General features: G+C 39.0%; 1 protein-coding gene across 4 annotated transcripts in view; it reads left to right on the top strand.

Annotated features, from left to right (window-relative positions):
* Window positions 1–18,592, top strand: part of adgrb3 (adhesion G protein-coupled receptor B3) — a 224,932-nt gene that overhangs the window by 94,193 nt on the left and 112,147 nt on the right. For 2 of the 4 annotated variants that reach the window (XM_089117199.1, XM_089117200.1), the window contains exons 3-6: window positions 5,464–5,574; window positions 8,761–8,922; window positions 11,820–11,984; window positions 16,825–16,989. In XM_089117199.1, coding sequence (XP_088973325.1) covers window positions 5,464–5,574; window positions 8,761–8,922; window positions 11,820–11,984; window positions 16,825–16,989 — 603 coding nt within the window. The remainder of the gene's footprint in view (window positions 1–5,463; window positions 5,575–8,760; window positions 8,923–11,819; window positions 11,985–16,824; window positions 16,990–18,592) is intronic. The other 2 variants (XM_089117201.1, XM_089117202.1) reach the window with 2 other exon arrangements.

Below are 18,592 nucleotides of genomic sequence, written 5' to 3' on the forward strand. Positions count from 1 at the left end.
CTTTCACCAGCACCTCTTGTTCAGTGATGTTGTGGACGTGTTTGATGAGCCGGGTGACGTTTGTGGGTCGAGCTCCGCGATTTCCTCCCCTGACCTCAGCTGTGCTCACGATAAACTCACGAATGGATCTGTTACAAACCTTTTTAATCTTTAAAATGTATGCTAAAGCTCATGGATGATGCATAAAGAAGACGTGTCCCAGACGGTCTGGTAAAGTCAATCAAAATTCGACATTTTAATACAACAGCAACCCATCTCTCAATCCCAATGCTTAAAAATGCATAGGCCTTTACTTGTTTGTGCATGTGTTAAAATTTCAGGGAAAGAGTGTTAAAATTTCAATAACAAGCTCTATTAAAATAGTTCTACTCATCCATGTAAGTGGTATTCGCTATATGTGAATGACTATTGGCATCATTTCACTTATGTCTGTTACTGATGAAAGGCAAAATAGCATGAATCCCACACTGATGCATCCCTATTTGAATAGTTATTTTTGATTTTTAAAAATGTTCTCCCCCTCTCTTTCTCTGACTCACTGTTGCTGTGGAAACATGGTGTTACAGAAGTGATGCTAAAGGATTCATTAGGTCTGCAGAGAGTTTGTGATTATTCTATTGAACAACTGAGACTCAATCATGTAGCCTGATATAGTTTACTGTCTCTAATGGCAACGTCTCTCTCTGACACCAAAGTATATTGCTTGTTTCCCAAAAGATATTTAGTCATCTCTGCTGCAAAGGGCGGTAAACCAGCCTGCATTCCCTGTGGTAGTTCTGTGTCGATACTGCTCGAGTTGGTTAACTTGTGGAAGTTACTGTAAGCTAATTAACAGAATTAATAGGGGAACCAGCAATCCCACGATATATGCTAGTGATCATACGGGTCTTTTCAGCTGAGAAAATTATGATTACAGCTTTTTGTGCTCAAAGGTACAAAGGCTTCCTGGTGTTAAAGAGATAGTTCAGTCAAAAATTGAGCCATTTAGGCCTTGTCCACATGGAGTTTTTCCTCCTGCGTTTAAAAAAAAAAATCCCGTCCACATGAAGCGCTGTCAAGAGCATGCCACACCAACAGGTGGCAATATAACCCTAACCATAAGGCCACGTTGGCCAATCAGATGCCTAACAAAAAGTTATTACAGGTTCCGGTAGGCGGATAACAGCGCAGCACGGGCGCACACTCTGACTTCGCAAGGCAAAAAACACGGTTTTACTGTCTAGATGACAACACTGTAACCGGCGTTTCTGAAAATCCCCATCCTTGGAGGCAACGCATTCTCACCCCAAGGCGTCACCTTTGACCATGCTTCAATATTTGACGTTTTAGGCGATCCTACGGCGTCATCTAACTGACGCTAAAGGGCGCCTAAAGCGTCAGATATTGAAGCATGGCCAAAATGGGCTGGATACTGCGTTTCCTTGTGGACGAACGGCCGAACCGTGTAAAAAAAAAGTCACCGTTAGAAAAATACCCATGTCCGTGTGGACAAGGCCTCCATCACCCTTGTGTTGTTCCAAACCTTCCTTTCTCAAATGAAACATAAAAAGAGGATATTATGAAGGGGTTCAGAACCCATTTTCATTGTATGGCCCGAAAAATTAAAGTAAAAATAAAACCTTGAGATCTATTTAAAAGAATATAATTTAATCAAATTTAAAATTTGAATATTACCACATAATTCTTTCAATGCTACTTGCAGTATAAAACATTGAAATAGACTTTATTTTTTGTGCATGTGATTTAAAGGTTTTATTTCCACTTTTGTTGTAGCAGGTGTTCTCATCAGCGCCCCCTACAGTTGTGCGGCGTAGCTATATTTCACAACACTGACATAAAAACGCTCACTTGCGGCACCTTCCTCCCCCTTTCTACCTCTGCTCATGTGCTTCTGTTGTTATTATCGGAGCTGGCCAACTCTATCGTGTGGACCTTTGTCTACCAAGTGGGTAATACACCATACACAGTATCATAGAATTATTATGATATTACGAATTGCCATGAAGCAGTTTGGGCTTCTCGCTCATTCTCGCTCGTTCTTGCTTCTCACAAGATTTCTATTTCCAACTTACCGGGATGTTAGTCCCCATGTTGTAAGGATGGTTTTCCGCCTGGGGACACTGGGCGGAGTGGGGGAAGCCACCATTCTCTCCAGGACAGGTTATTGAACCATTCAAATGATTTCTAAATGGTTTTATTAACCCTTTCACGTGTACGATCACACCGGTGTGATCAGTCTTGGCTGGTCCCTGGAGCGTACGATCACAAAGGTGTGATTAGAATGGTCAGTGCATCACGTCATCAACTGCTAAATTCAAACTTGCTCTCGCACGTTGGCTGGTGCTGAGCCAGAGACGGACGCACGCAGTGCTGTCATATATCGCAACTATTGAGTGTTTTCAACCACATGATGTTTATTTTAGGTTTCAGACATTTAAATACACATATGTACTAGCAAAACAATTATTTTAAGTTTGTAAAATACACACTGATGTCTATGGAAGCGGCAATAATAATCATTTCAGTTATAATAAGACAACACGTTTTATTCATATCAGATACACATTGTGTAAGTAGCTTAACATTTGACCCTATTCTCCCAGTTCACTGGCCACTTACTTTCATGTATTTCGTGAGAAGTGGAGGAATTGACATTGTAAAACCAACAGATTCGATTCTCTGAACTGTAAAACAAACTAAAATGGCGCCGCCTATTGTGCATACAGCTCAACTAACGCGATCATTCTAAAGATGTTTAAACAACAAAACCCACCCACTTGCACATTTTTGACAATCGGAATATCAGTGTTTCATGCTATAGCTGAAACATTTGTGAATATTTTTTATAAAAAAGGAAAAATTACATAAAAGCAGATCATCATTCATTCAGCGCTGTGTTGTGGTTGTGCTGTGTCACGTGACAAGCAATGACACGTCACCATGGAAACATTAAAGTGGCACGTTCTAAATAAAAGTCGCCTTGAAAAACTCACGCGCTCATGTGCTCCTCTTGTTGCTCTCAATGACATCAATTTTTCATGACCCTGTGATAAAGTTATTATATTTGTTTAGCAAGCTAGGAAAGGGTATGATTTTCAGTGAGCAATGTCTCGAATTACAGTCAGAGCTTCACACAAAGCCATCAAAACACTTCAGAAGACTTAGAATATATAGCACATGACATATGGATGGACTACTTATATGCTGCTTTTTTCTTTCTTTCATTTTCGAGCTTTACAGCACTCGTAATTATATGGCTAAAAGCAGAAATGCTGGTATTATTCAAAAACATTTTCACCTATTCTATTCCACAGAAGAAGGGTTTAAAATGACATGATTTAAAAAATGATTTCAGAACGTTACTTATGGAACTGCGTTCCAGTCAAGCATTTAGATAATTCCTTATATCATCCCTAGTACACACAGTACCATCTTCAAATGCGGTTCCAGTGTGGAATTGTGTCAGAGAAATAAAAAACATGTTGCTCGAGGACAAGCCCTTTACACCCACACTAACAATGTTTTTGTGTCTTATATTGTAGCGTAACATTGCTATAATTTATACAGTACTGTGGGCATGGGTGAGGCAGTGCTTGGAATATTATTATTTTTTTCCTTTTCTTTTAAGTTGTACAGCAGAATGCAGAAAGGGAGCGGGGAAATGCTTTAGGCCCACCTGGGTCAAGGGCAGAGCCATAAACATATGTATGAACAAATATGGCTCTTGCAGCCACAGGCCTGGATTCATCCTGAACTGCATTATAGTCAGTGTAGCTCTTAAAGGAGTAGTTCACTTTAATTTACTCACCCAAGATGTCCATGTCTTTCTTTCTTAAATCGAAAAGAAATTTTAGATTAGGTTTTTGATATATAATGGACTCCATATAATGGACTTCATTGGGAACCAAACGGTTCAAGGTCCAAATGAGAGTTTCAGTGCAGCTTTAAAGGGCTTTAAACGACGCCAGAAGATGAATAAGTCCAAGATGTCTTGTCTAGGACCCTTCGAGTCACGAAAAAAAGATTTGTTCATTTTGATGAACGAGTTTGAACAGGAGAGTCACGAACGCTCATCACAAAACAGAGCAAGGCGAGCATTTGTGCTTATAAAACTTAAACTTTTTAATTTATTTTTTGAAATGACCGATCGTTTCGCTAGATAAGATTATTCATCGTCTTATTCATCGTCTGGTGTTGTTTAAAGCCATTTGAACCTGCACTGAAACTCTCATTTGGACCTTGAACCGTTTGGTTCCCATTGAAGTCCATTATATGGAGAAAATCCTGGAATGTTTACATCAAAAACCTTAATTTCTTTTCGACTGAAGAAACAATGACATGAATATTTTGAATGACATGGGGGTGAGTAAATTATCAGCAAAAGTTTTTTTTTTTTTTTTTTTTTTTTAAAGTGAACTACTCCTTTAAAACACACAGCCAGTGACCGTTCTCCTCAAACCTTTGCTTCTCACTGTTGTAATATCAGGGTTTCTATAGGGTGAATTAGAAGTTGTGGTGTCTTTTGAATGAAGTAATTCCCAATTAGCAATGGAAGCATGGCTGTGTCTTATTGCTTGTACTATGAAAGATTGAAAACAAGACTGCAACTAAACGTTCAAGCAAATGTTTTATACATGGAATGAGACGAGCTAAAATAGTTTTAAAAAGCAACCGAGGTAATGATTAGGCTCATGGTGAGGCTTTTCGAATCAGGACACTTTGTTTGTTTCTGACGAAGCACTTTTAATGAATTAATTGATTACGATAAGAGCAAAGACAAATTAACAATATTGTTGTGCCGAAGAATGTAATTAATCCAAAAGCAGCTCAGCATACAATTGCAAGATAATTCATCTTTTGATATTCGGCAAGATATATCAGCACATAATTCCTTTACTAATTCTGGTTCTTAACTAACTAATTATTCCAAACGCCTGGATCTGTTGCAGGCACTGTGGATCAATCTAGCATGTCCATGACACCCCCTCCCCCTTCCCTCGCCACCCCCCTTCCTTCCTCTGTGGCTTTCCAATGGCTTACACATTTTCCTTTCTCTTTTTTTTTTATCCTTTCTTTTTTGTTTGTTTTCGGGAAAGGTTGGGAGGGGAGGAGGTTTAATTCAACGTCTTGTTAAAAATCCAATGTGAGTTGATTTTGCATGTGTTTCTCTGTGTCATAGCTGTGCTTCTAAGCTCAATTAATACTCCCAGCTCACCACTGATAAACCGTTCTGTGCACTGTTCTCTGCTTTCCTCGAAAGGCTAAAGATAAACGACAAGAATGACGAGTTAAATAAAGTTGTCCATGTGTGATATACTTTTATTTTGTCTTAAAACCATGTACTTGCGAGCCACCTCTACGTTCCAGAACTGTGACAAGCTCTTTTTTTCCCCCTTTTCTCTCTCTCTTTCTGAAGATTTGTATCAAAGCCTAGTTTTTCATGAACCTCTATTCTGTCCCTAGAATATGGAATGATCGGAGAACATACTGTAAAAAGTCAGCGGCCAAGATCAGTACATGACACAAAGGGCCTACAGGAGCGAGATGAATCTGCTAAATTTATGGCACAAACTGGTAATACAATAGTTATGCTTCTTTCCTTTCCTATGTAAACTAAACTTAATTTTCATCTTAAGTCACTTGCATGCTATCTTCTGTACTGCACCTTTAAGTGACAATGTTTATTTATCATATTTATTTTCTGTCCCTCTTCCACGTTGAGAAAAACAGAATTGGCCATTTTTGCACACTGACGAAGATGCCCAATTGGAATTTCTGGTTTCTATTTGTTTTGAAAGTTTTTTTTATGACTTTAACCACTAAAATCAGTAAATATAATCCAGACTTGTTTAAATAGAGATTAATTAAATGGTAACAGTAAACATATGTGGTTATACAGCCGACATAACCCTTATATATTACCTTTTAAAGTGCCAAAAAACAAATTTAAAAATACTTGTAGAAACTTGAAAATGTTTCTCTTTCCTTTAATCTTTCCTTTGCTTTAATTTCCCTGATTTTCATTGAATTTGTTTTCCTGCATGTTCCCTAGACGATAATGGGGAGGGACGTTAAGCAGCCATCTTATTTTGTTTTGCACCTTTTTGTATATTTGTGACATCCATGTAGCACTTAATATCATTTAAGTTGCAAATCATTGTGCACACTTAACCTTAACAACCTTGTTTCCATTCCAATCCAGTCTTTTCACGTGTTTTGTTGATTTATCTCCATTTAAAAATGAAAATCTGAACAGAATGCCATTCATCCTACATTTGGTTTCTCATTTTCAGATTGTCTGAGTTGTTGTACCACTTCATCCAGAGTTGATCCACCTCTCAATCTAATCTAATCTCTGAGAATGGCAGAGGAAATTGCTAATATGTGCCCAAAGGCATGCCAGGAGAATCTCTGGAACAAACAAACCGATCTTGAGTGTACTAGCAACTAAAAAAAAAAAAAAAAGTTGCATACAGTTTGAGCATATGATCTTAAATTATTTATGATCGATATGCTCATTAGACTTAAACTGTTCATCGTTTCTCAAACCAATAAAATAGTTTATTGCATCCATTATTTGCTGATGACTGGCAAATTAAAATTAAAACTTGAAATGGTTAAGTTTCTTATGCTATCCCTTTATTCAGCATTACATGGCAATTAAATCATTATCTTGTGGATATTGATAACATGTGCTTTTAGAGACAACTTTCTTGCTTATCAAATGTTTGGCAGTGTCAAAATTTCTTATTGGTGTTTGGTCTGGCCATGCAATTGCTCATTGGGAATTACAGCCAATCCAGAGTGCAGTATTTAGTGAACACATATAAAGCCAACACATTCTCATCCCAAGACGTCATCTAACTTACGCTTTTGACCATACGTCAACATCCAACGTTTTAGGGTACCCTTTAACGTCACGTCATCTAACTGACGTTAAAGGGTACCTTAAAACGTCGGATGTTGACGTACGGTCAAAAGCGTAAGTTAGATGAGGTCTTGGGATGAGAACGGGCTGATAAAGCGCAAAGCTAATCTCTATGTGTTTGATAGCTTTTAAACCAACAATTACGTAAATTGTATTTCGTAATCATGGATTAATGCCAGCAAACAATGCCAATGATCGAATTGGCGTTACAGTTGATAAATCGTAATGTTTTCCAGCTCAGGACCGTAATCAAGCCTTGACTGTTTGGATTCGACATGGAAAGTTCTTCCATCAAGTGAATCTCAAATGTGACCAACGCTACTGAAAATTGCTGTGATCTGCTGAATATCTTTCTCGACAATCTCCAATTCTAATTGATTTTGCTTCAAAGAGACAAGAAGCTTTAGCAAAAATCCAGAAAAAAAAAAGTGAACTGCAATCTAGACTGAGGGCCAGAGGTCTGTTCATCTGTGCAACCGTAGTTAGTGGGAAACTAACTCTCATCAAAGATCATTCTCTAACTTGTAGAAGCCATGTTGCATGCATTCTGCATAGTTTATCATATTTTATATATTTCATCTATTAGTTTCGTTTGCCTTTTTCCTTTCAGTTGATTTCATCGAATTGATTGCATGCATGATTTTAAAATATAAATTTGGATGCTAATATAGTACAAGCATTTGTGGCCACACAGTAAATTCAATACGATCCTGCTTTGAATGTGCATAGATGTATCAGTTAGGATTTTAAATGTCATTGTCAACTGTCAATGTAATATTTTAATCTATTTGTAAATTGTATTACACTATGTTTAATGCCATTATCATAAATGGGCCATTCTTATAACCACCAGGACAAGTTCATTTGTGCTCCTGGAAATCTTCCTTCATGCAGAGTTTAGCTGTGTCCGAAACCAAAGGCAGATGTCTAGCTTCCCGGTCAGTCAATTATTTAACAGACTGAATGAAGGTTTAGGACTGTTAGGACCGTAATGATCTAGAACAAATTCAAGTGAGCTTAGAGATAACCTAATGAATATTTAATGCTTATTTCAGTTTTAAACTATATCATAATTTTATTTATAAGCTAAATTTCCATTGCTCTGTCAGACACCATTTGTATTCTATTAACCAACCGCACACAGAGGATTGTGAGAAATAATTAAAGAGATAGTTCTCCCAAAAAGTCATCATTTATTACCTTCATGTCATTCCAAACCTGAATGGCTTTCTTCTATGGAACACAAAAGAAGAAATGTAGAGAAAAGTCTGTTTTTGTCCATACGGTGACAGTCATTTTCACTCAATGGACTGAAACATTCTTCAAAATACAAGAAAATCATACACGATTGGAGTGAAACAAGGGTGTGTAACAAATGATGACAGAATTTAATTTCGGAATCCAGATCCAGAATTTAATTTAATTAAGATCATGCCATCTCTAATCAAAATAAGACCAGATGTAGTTTTCTTAGTAGACAGGATGATAGCAATTTTCCAGTTTTGGACACAGCCTAGTTGTAAATATAACCAAACACACCCTGAGCAACTTATTGAGGTCTTCAGGATCTAAATAGCTAAACTCTGCAGGAAAGTAGATCTCTAGTAGCAAAAGGAACAACTGAGCCCTGAAAGTCATTCAGGCAGGATCATATATATCAAATATAGAGAAATGATGCTCCTTTTGAGCTCATTCCACTTTCCCTTAGAGATTTACTGTGGCTTCTTAGTGTGTATCTTAGTGAGGCCCCTCCTGCTCCTACTGGCTCCACCCCCTCAGGGTGTCACATGACCATTTTACTGCTTTTAACTGGTGTCACCCTTCTCCTACAGGTGACCCTGGTGCTGAGGAGTGGTCCCAGTGGAGCTCTTGCTCAGTTACATGCGGTCAAGGGTCGCAGGTGCGAACAAGAACATGTGTCTCACCTTACGGATCACACTGCAGCGGCCCTTTAAGAGAATCCAGGGTGTGCAATAACACTGCCCCCTGCCCAGGTAGTGCTAGCCACAGACACCGGACTGTCCTTCAGAATCTATATCTTTCATCTTCAGGGCGGAAAGTTGCTGTCATTTTTGATTTATTTTTGTCATTCATATATTCAATTATTCGCTGTCATTGCTTATGTCCAAGGTATTATTGTTTTCATATTTAGTTGGTATTTTTTCTTTGTGTCTGCTATTTTTTTTTCCACGTGTGTATTCAATAATTCATCTTGTCCTTTGTTTTGTTTTATCAAATTTCTCATTCATTTGTCACCCTTTTCATGTTTCTCTTCTCATTGTATTTGACTTAGCCAAGCTTTTTATATAATTCCAGCACCAACCTTGTTCAAACACAAAGTGAAACTTGTCAGAAGAGTGTTTGTTGGTGCATGCAGATGAAAAATGTCGAAGAAAGGGGGAAAGGACTAATCTATCCCCCTGCGGCCAGAAAAAAAGCGTTCTGAATTACCCTCTTGTTTTAAAATCTTTAATTACTGGAGGTATCGACCTTTAATTTATCATTTTCGGAGGTGCCATCTTAATGGAGTTGGGCTCAACGATACTACGTACAGCGCCATTGAACAGGCTGTCAGCAGCTAACTGGATTTTTATTTGGAGTAAAAGTGCGTGAAAAGATGCTTGTTTTCCCCCTCCCCCTTCATCACAAGCTCTGAAAATGCAGTTCAGCTCTTTTAGGACTTTTGGTATTGGTAAATTAATGCTGTTTACACGTTACCTCAGCAGCATTGAACTTATGTCACAAGCTAACTGGATTTTTATTTTAAGTAAAAGGACATGAAAAGAGACTTGTTTTGTTTACACCATTAGCTATAAAAAATGGCAATTCAGCTCTTTTAAACCTTTTCATTCGGCTAAATCAATGTGGTTTACACAGTATTATTGTCACACAGCTTTAACCCTTAACTCTACGTTGTGGGGACCAAATGTCTCCAAATTTTTTTATTTTTTTTTGATCCAGTGGGAACATTTTTTGGTTCCTATGTGGAAAACAACTTATAAGACATCTAGAATTATGTTTTCTATGATGGTTGTGTTAAGGGTTAGGGGATAGAATATGCAGTTTGTACGCAATATTTGACCATAAGTCTGGTGTTGGAAAAGGCTCGAAGGCACATGTAAAGATATAAAAGGCCTTTACATTGGAAATAAAGACCAACATGTCTCTTGAACGATCAAATAAATTCATTTATTTTCCCTTTGGAATAGCTTGGACGGCAGCCTAATTGAGCACAACATTGCTTTTCTTTTGAGGTCAACCCTTTTTTCGCATCATACTGTGTTTTGAGGCAAAATAAAAGCATGTTTGTAGTAAGTTATGCTCTGGCAGACAATGCTTTCTTACTAGAGTATATGCTTCATTGTTTGAGAAAGTTCATAGTCGGCCATTATATATAAATTCCAAACGACCTAACTCAAGCCGAGTTTCCCTCTGGACATCTTTTGACACAAATCAAACAGTGGTTCTTTGAGATGTCGAAAGTGTATATTGTTGAAGACAAATGTCATGTTTCATTCTAGTCCAGTGGTTCTCACCTGGTTTTTGCTTCAGAACCTTGATTTTACATTGAACATCAAGTGGTGACATAACAGACATAAAACTGAACAAAATTTTCTTAAAAAATACATTTGTATATATTAATATATATAGCAAATTATATAGGATATGTAGGGAAATTGGCTACATTTAATCTTAAGTTTTTTTTTTTTTTTTTCAATGATAAGAGGATGTCAGACAAGTTGATAACTTACACTATGGGTCTGTACGATTTTTTTAACGTTTTGAAAGCTGGCTCTTATCCTCAGCAAGGCTGTATTTATTTAACAGGATTATTGTGAAATAATGTTACATATTTTTTTATCAGTTATTCTAATTATGTCAGTGTTCAGAAATTAAAAATTATTTCAAATGGATTTTTTTGAAACAATGTAAAATCTTTTACTGTCACTTTTGATCGTCAAATAAAAGTCTTTTGAACAGTAACAAGCTTAAAAATAATTTGCATAGAAATTAGAATTGGACAGAGTTTATAAACAACAAACATACTTTTTTATAAGCCTATTCATTTTGCTGTTCCAACTATGCACAATTTAAGGGATAGTTAGAACCAGAGCACCAATGGTGTGAGGACCCTATTGGAATTGCTCCGTTTATTATTGCTATTATAATTCGCTTTGATACAACCTTTTTTTTTTTCGTTTCACAACCCATCCGTTTAAAATAACTTGTTGAGTCCATCTGTATACCTTTAAATACAAGTCAAAAAACAACATAGACACTATTTTGAGACATCCTATAGTTGGCAGCCCAACAGCAAATAAAAAAAAAAAATGGTTCCGTTAATGGCAAAGTCATTGAGCCGGTTTTCGTGAAGGCTGGCTTTCCTTGCGTGCTTCAACGAGAGTTTGTTTTTAATTAATGCTCTTTGAGTGGGACTGGAGTTTTCATTATACAGTAAGAGCATTAGAGAAGAGGATTTGACGTTTGGAGGGGAAACGGTGCCCAGCGGTCTTGACACTGATGACTGGATTAAGCCCCAGTGAGTGCACGAGCAGAACGAACACCTGGGACTTTGATAAGTACGCTAAGAGAACTGAGACGAATGCGGCACGGCTGCGGCAGCCCTCCCGGCGCGTCTTTCATCACGCAAAAGACAAAAGAATGTCATCAGCCATGGTGCTCTGGATGGGGGTAGAGTGGTTTGGGATTGGGAAAGGTAAATTGTAAAGAAAAGGGGAAATGATGCAGTTGTTTTGATTCATTGCGGTTGTCTAACAGCTGTTGACAAACAGGCTAAGAGTCTGTGCTGGAGGTGTTTCACTGCTGCATTTGAATGAGGCTGTGTGTTGGTGTGGGTGTGTGTGTCTTAACTCTTGTCCTCTGTTGGCAGTGCACGGTGTGTGGGAAGAGTGGTCTCCGTGGAGCCTCTGCTCTTTCACCTGCGGACGAGGTCATCGCACCCGCACTCGGACGTGCACTCCACCCCAGCATGGAGGAAGAGCGTGCGATGGACCCGAGACCCAAAGCAAACTCTGCAACATTGCCCTCTGCCCAGGTCTGTCTACTTTAGATGCACTGCCTGTCTTTACTTGCCTCTTTTTGCATCATCATTTCTCATTCTGGCCCTGTGTACACCTGGTGTTAGTGGACGCTAAATACAGGTGGAAACGGGGACTAAAATGTTTCGAGTTTGTCCACTTTCAACCACTTCCAGAGGTAGTTGAAAACGCATTTGACCGCATAGTGTAAATGCTCGTATGGTTGAATGCATTCAAACAGCCACAATATACCACCTGCTCTCCGCCTACTGACCAAATGCATAAACATTATGGGAAGCGATCCAGCCAGGCGGGATTTAAACTTTGTCGGCTGACGACCCAAGTTTGGTTTGAAGACGAAAAATGTACCAAGCGCGATGTTCTCTCACCATTCCTGATTTCTAACATGTGTTTGGCGTGATCTTGCCGCTGTCAGACAACGGATTCTCATCCCAAGGCGTCATCTCTCAACTCCAGTCCTCGTGACCCACTGCGCTGCATATTGTGTATGTCTCCCTTACTTAAAGGGATACTCCACTTTTTTTTACCACTCCCCCAGAGTTAAACAGTTGAGTTTTACCATTTTCGAATGTATTCAGACGATTTTTTGATATTTAGAAGAATATCAGCAACCAGGCAGTGACTTCCATAGTATATTTTTTTTCCTACTGTGGAAGTCAATGAGACCAGAAACTGTCTGGTTACTGATATTCTTCTAAATATCAAAAAATCGGCTGAATGGATCTGAAAACGGTAAAACTCAATTGTTTAACTCTGGGGGAGTGGTAAAATGAGCCTATTTCCAAAAAAAAGTGGAGTATCCCTTTAACACACCTGATTCAGATCCTCAGCTGCATCCCAATTCACATACTATCCGTCCTAAATAGCATTCGAAAATAGAATTAGTGCGTCCCAAACCGTTGTATGTTGAAATGATTGTTTCAAAGATACCCGGATGGTCTACTTTTTCCGGTCAGAATCCGAACTGTAGATCGATGCACACTCTAACGGCTGATATTGCCCACAACCCTTTGCGCGTTGAACGAGGATTCGGTTAGAACTACAAACACGAGTAAAAAGTGTTAAAAAACTACAGACACGGAGGACGTGCGAGTCCCGCGGTTATGTTGAGAGGTTTAGATAAAGATGTTTGAGTGATTAATTAACACTATCTGACCTGACGAAAATTAATTTATTCAATGTTCTCCACATTATATTGCATCTGCAGCAGCATTGTGAACTTTTGGAAGGATACTTTTAGCCATTACTTTTTAAATGCATCATTACATTAAAATTGCAAAACACGAGGAAAGTATACACATGAAAGACCCATGACTGGCAGATTAATGTGCTCCGAAACGGTAGGAAATCAAATTAGATTGAATGGAGGATTTTAACTGTGACGAGATGATTGACAGGATGCACGCAGCACGCGACGGAGCCGTCCGTTAAAGATGACGTGATAGCATGTCCCAAAGCTTGCCTACTTTTTTACTACACACTCAAAAGTATGTGCTTTTTCTTCACAAAAAGAGTACATACTTTTAGGGCGTAGTATAAGTAAGCGAATCGGGACGCGAATTGTCTATCATAACGAGCTGCGGATCTGAATCAGGTGTGTTAAATAAGGGAGACACACAATATGCAGAGCAGTGGGTGGCGAGGACTGGAGTTGAGAACCCCTGATCTAACTGGCAATTTTGACCATGCTTCAATATCCGACGCTTTAGGCACCCTTTGGATTATGCTATCCTAGGCGCCTAAAGCGTCGGATATTGAAGCATGGTCAAAAGCATCAGTTAGGGTTAGGGTTAGGGTTAGGGTTAGGGATGAGAATGGGCTGTGTCAGAGCAGAAACGAAAGCTGCTGCGCTCTGTATGTTTCTCCGTTGTTTCTGGTTGGCTAACCACCCAAGTTTGTTTTGAAGATGAAAAATGTACCAAGCACAATGTTCTCTCACCATTCCTGTGTTTAGCGTGATCTTGCTGCTGTCAGAGCAGAAATGAAAGCTGCTGCTCTCTGTATGTTTCTCCGTTGTCTCCGGTCGCGTTCATAATGTATGTAAATAGTGTGATTTTAATTTCATCCATTAGATAGAAAGATCTGAAAAAAAGTCCCTCAGACGTGGTCGAAAGTGGACAAAAGAGACGGTTTGAAACACCTCCTCTCCTCTCCCTTTTCTTGTCTCATTTGTTCCCCTTCCCTTCTACTTGTCCTTCATTTTCTTTTCTCATCTCACATCTTTTCTCTTTTCGTCTTATCTATCTCTTTTCTCACCTTGTTCATTCTCTTTTTGTCTTCTCCCCTCTTCCCATCTCTACTGAGTCATTCTCTCTATTTTCCGAATCTGATGCCTCAGTGTTCCCCCGAGCCTCTTGCTTTTCTAGCCGTTCTCTAACCGTAATCAATTTTGTTGTAAATTGAAGACCACTCCACTAATTTGGATGCGGTTGTGAGCCATCGTCCTCTGAGAATGATTTGGTGGAATTAGGCATGACATGGAAGCCCCTCAATGTTTGATCCCGTCTGTAAAGAATCAAAGCTCATCTCACATAGAGGTGGCTCCTGGGAGTAACCAGCAGCTGCCAGCGGTGGAACATTACAGGATCAATTACAGAATAGTTTATTACATGGGACAAAATGGATGCGCTCACAAGGCTTCTTGGCATGTGGAACGCAGCAGCGTGTGGTGTGCAATAAAACCCCACAAGGCTGAGAGAAACACCGCTTCATGCTCACTCTAGAAAAGAGCTGAAGAAAAATCACTTAAGCACAATCGCCTGTGAATGATAGCCTCTTTAAATATGCTGAGTTTCTATACACTGTAGATGGGTAACAGATCGTCCAATCTTGGTCAGCTTTGTTTGTCTCGTGCTTTAAGAGTGTCGTCCCATTCAGCAAAAAAAGAGGCAATTAGCCCCTCTTTACACGTCTGTGTTGTGTTTTGTAGCGTCAGCTCACCCGGAGCTCGTGCTGTTGCCAAATTCTGGCTTGCATATTTTGGTCTGAGGTTTTAAAAGTTGACCTCAGAGCTCACGTGCGAGGGAAAAACTCATTTCTTCTAGAATGAGAGTGGAACGCATCACAAGACCAGAATATTCAGTATAAGAGTAGCTTTTACTGGGTCATGTTGGCTAGTTAGCAAGCTATTAGTCTCGCGTAGCCAGACCTTCAGACTGACGGCTGAAGGTCTGGAATTCATAGCAGCTTTCTTTGGTCAAGGCCCGCCCATAAGGCCGTTAGACCGACATGTCAAACAACCAATTACAGTTCGTTTCGTTCAGCGTCATGTTTCGGGGCGTGGAAATGTCCCCACAACAACAGACCGGTGTGCAACAAGTCAGTCAGCAGTCACCGGAGGCGCTAACAACGCTCAGTCCGTGTTATTAAATTCACCCACGAACTCGCTCATGTCCATCTTATGTCCGCTTTGTCACACGAATGTAAGTTACGTCCCCGCCCCAGTGCGCTCACGCCTACTAAATAAACGCCTCACCTCCGGCGCCGCGCACTCGCTACATTCCCTTTAGCCTTTAGCACATCTAGTGGATGCATAACGCAAACCCAGTCAAACGTTTGACTCTGCAGTATCTTATGTGCCTTATAATCCAGTGTGCGCGACCAGCTGCGATGTCAGCGTCTGTTTCATGTTTGTCCACAAACGCAGCTGATATACCCTTCGCAATTAAGTACTTCACTTGATCTTCCATAATAGATTGGAGGGGACATACAACTACGTTTAGCTGATCTTGAGAAATGCTCATTGTCACTCACATAGGCCACTCATATAAACACAACAGTTTTTCTTCCGCAATCACACATCTGCGCTTTGTTTCCCGGCGGACCGAAAATAAACGCGACACTGACGCCCCCCGGAAATCCGATAAAATTCAACCAATCAGATGACGACTTCGACATTCCTGAAGTGTTTCCAGTTAAGTGTACCATATGCATCAGACGTTTAGCCAACGTTCCGTGGGCGTGACGTCTGAGGCTGAGACTAGCAAGCTATCTAAGGCAGTATTATTACCTCTTTCCCCGGGGCTAATGGGGTTATTCAGGCTGACAGTAGCCTCGATTCCAAATGTATGTGATTGTCTCTCTCTCTCTCTCTCCTGATCCTGATTACATTGAAATTGAAATTACATACTTGTAATTGTACATTTTTCAATACAGCAAATATTATATAAAAGCTAAAGTAAACATTGGAAGGTGAAATGTGTCAAAACGTTATTTCTAATATAACTAGATTATTTGTATTATAGATATACAACTAGATGTTTATCTTATAGTGAAAACATGAATAGCTTTCATGAATTGTGCAAAAGCTTACCACCATTGTTTTGTGTGGCCTTGCTATGGGCATTTGATTGCTAAGGTGTTTATTCTGAGTTGTTGCGTGTCAAAAAAGTCCCTCTATGCATTTTGTTTTGCCCATTGTCCAAAATCATAAGTACTGTTGCATAGAAAAGTAATTGCACCCTTCTCCTTGACTTTTTTTAAATGCAATACTAACATACTCTGTACTAGCACTAATGTTTTCAAGCAATTTGCGCACATGGCAGAAGCTTTCATCCAAAGTCGATGCATTCCCTGGGAATCAAACCCATGACCTTGATGTTGCAAGCATATAATGTTATGTTGTGCCCTGTAGAACCCTTGCAGTTCCATTTGGCACCACTAGTGGCACCAAAATTACACACTTCACCTTATTTTAGGACATAAATGTGGCAGGTAATTTGGGTTAGTAAGATGTTCCAAAGCTAGCTTATATAAACGTACTTCTCTCTTCTCTCTGCCATATTTTCTCTTCTCTGTTTGGGATGCTGTTTTTGCATTCTGCATGGGCGCCCACAGTGGACGGACAGTGGCAGGAGTGGAGTGCATGGAGCGATTGCTCAGTGACCTGTGCCAACGGGACGCAGCAGAGGAAGAGGCAGTGCTCAGCGGCTGCTCATGGGGGATCTGAGTGCAGAGGACATTGGGCGGAGAGCAGAGAATGCTCCAATCCGGAGTGTACAGGTACGACATTCATTCGAAGGGAAATCTATGTGTGTTTGTTCTTTCAGTATCCAATGTAAGGTCTTTGTTTTAATGACTCCATCTGACGAGCATCTTTATTGTTGTCTTGTGAAACAGGAAGTTGGATTGAGTCAAATCAAAGGACTTGTCGGTTCAATGCTCAACCATGAGGATTGTAAATATATATATATATATATATATATATATATATACAATACAATATATATATATATATATATATATATATATAAGATCATAAATAATTCAAAAGTATCAAAATGTGTTTTAATTCAGAAATTGAAAACATGCTCATCGCAGAAGATTCAAAGCATTTCCCCCCAAAATTAAAATATATACAGTATAAAAAATGTGTACAGTTTACATCAGTGAAAAGATTGGATTCTAAAAGATTGGAATATTACTTTTTTATGTTTTTGAAAGAAGTCTCTTGTGCTCACACAAAATGATTTCTATTTTAAACAACTTTCGATTAATCAGAGAATGTATCCCGGTTATTAAGCAGCAAAACCCACTTTCAATATTAATAATAATTTCATAAGTAATACTATTTCAGTACCAACAATAATTTATAAGAATTGAGCACCAAATCGATTTGATCATTTCTGAAGGGTCATGTGACACTGAAGACTGGAGAAATGAGACTGAAAATTCAGCTTTGCCAACACAAGAATAAATTATTTTTGAAAATATATCATTTAACCAGTTATTTTAAATAATATTTCAAATTTCTGAGCAGAAGAGTCTTCTTTCAAATACATTTGAAACATTTTTTTTTTTTTCCCAAATTATTCCGAACCTTTGACCAGTAGTGTATGGAATTGCGTCATCAATATTTTTGTTTCATTTTACTGGAGAGAAAGATTGTACAATCTAAAAACAGTGTATTTCCTAAAATATGCTCTATCTTAGTCAAGTCAAATCACCTTTATTTATATGGCGCTATTTAAAATACATATTGTAAGCAGCTTCACAGTGAAAAAATGAAAATAATACAAAAAAGTTTGTTTCTCAGAGAAAATTGCGTCAATGTCCTCCTTAAGTACGGCATCTATAATAATGTATCTATAATATTGTTGAATATTAAATGTCCCCAACTAAGTAAGCCAAAAGCCAAGACAACAGTGGCAAGGAACCAAAATCCATCAGGGACAGAATGGAGGAAAAGACCTTGGGAGAAACCAGGCTCAGTCAGAGGACCAGTTCTCCTCTGGCCGATGAAGGAACACTGTGTGATTCGGGCAGCCTTATAAGTCAAATTGGATCAGAACATTTAGAGTATTTATCCATTTCCATCCGGTTGGAAGTCGAAGTAATCACGCCAGTGTGGAGATGAGTTAGATTACACATGTAGCAACAGATAGAGATAAGGCCATAACACTTGTTTTTAAAGGGATTCTCCACCTTTTTTCATATTAAACATTCATACTGTATGTTATTCCCTTTAACTAATACGAGTTGACATACCTCTGTCGTCTCAGTGCATGCACTTCTCTGCTTGGCCCATATTGAATGAACTGGGCTAGTTAAGTGCTATCAAAGTGTTTCACACCAGAACGATGGAGTTAAGGCCAACTCGTCTTAG

The sequence above is a fragment of the Pimephales promelas genome, chromosome 11 (assembly GCF_988280905.1).
Source record: "Pimephales promelas chromosome 11, fPimPro1.hap1.1, whole genome shotgun sequence".
Classification (NCBI taxonomy): Eukaryota; Metazoa; Chordata; class Actinopteri; order Cypriniformes; family Leuciscidae; genus Pimephales; species Pimephales promelas.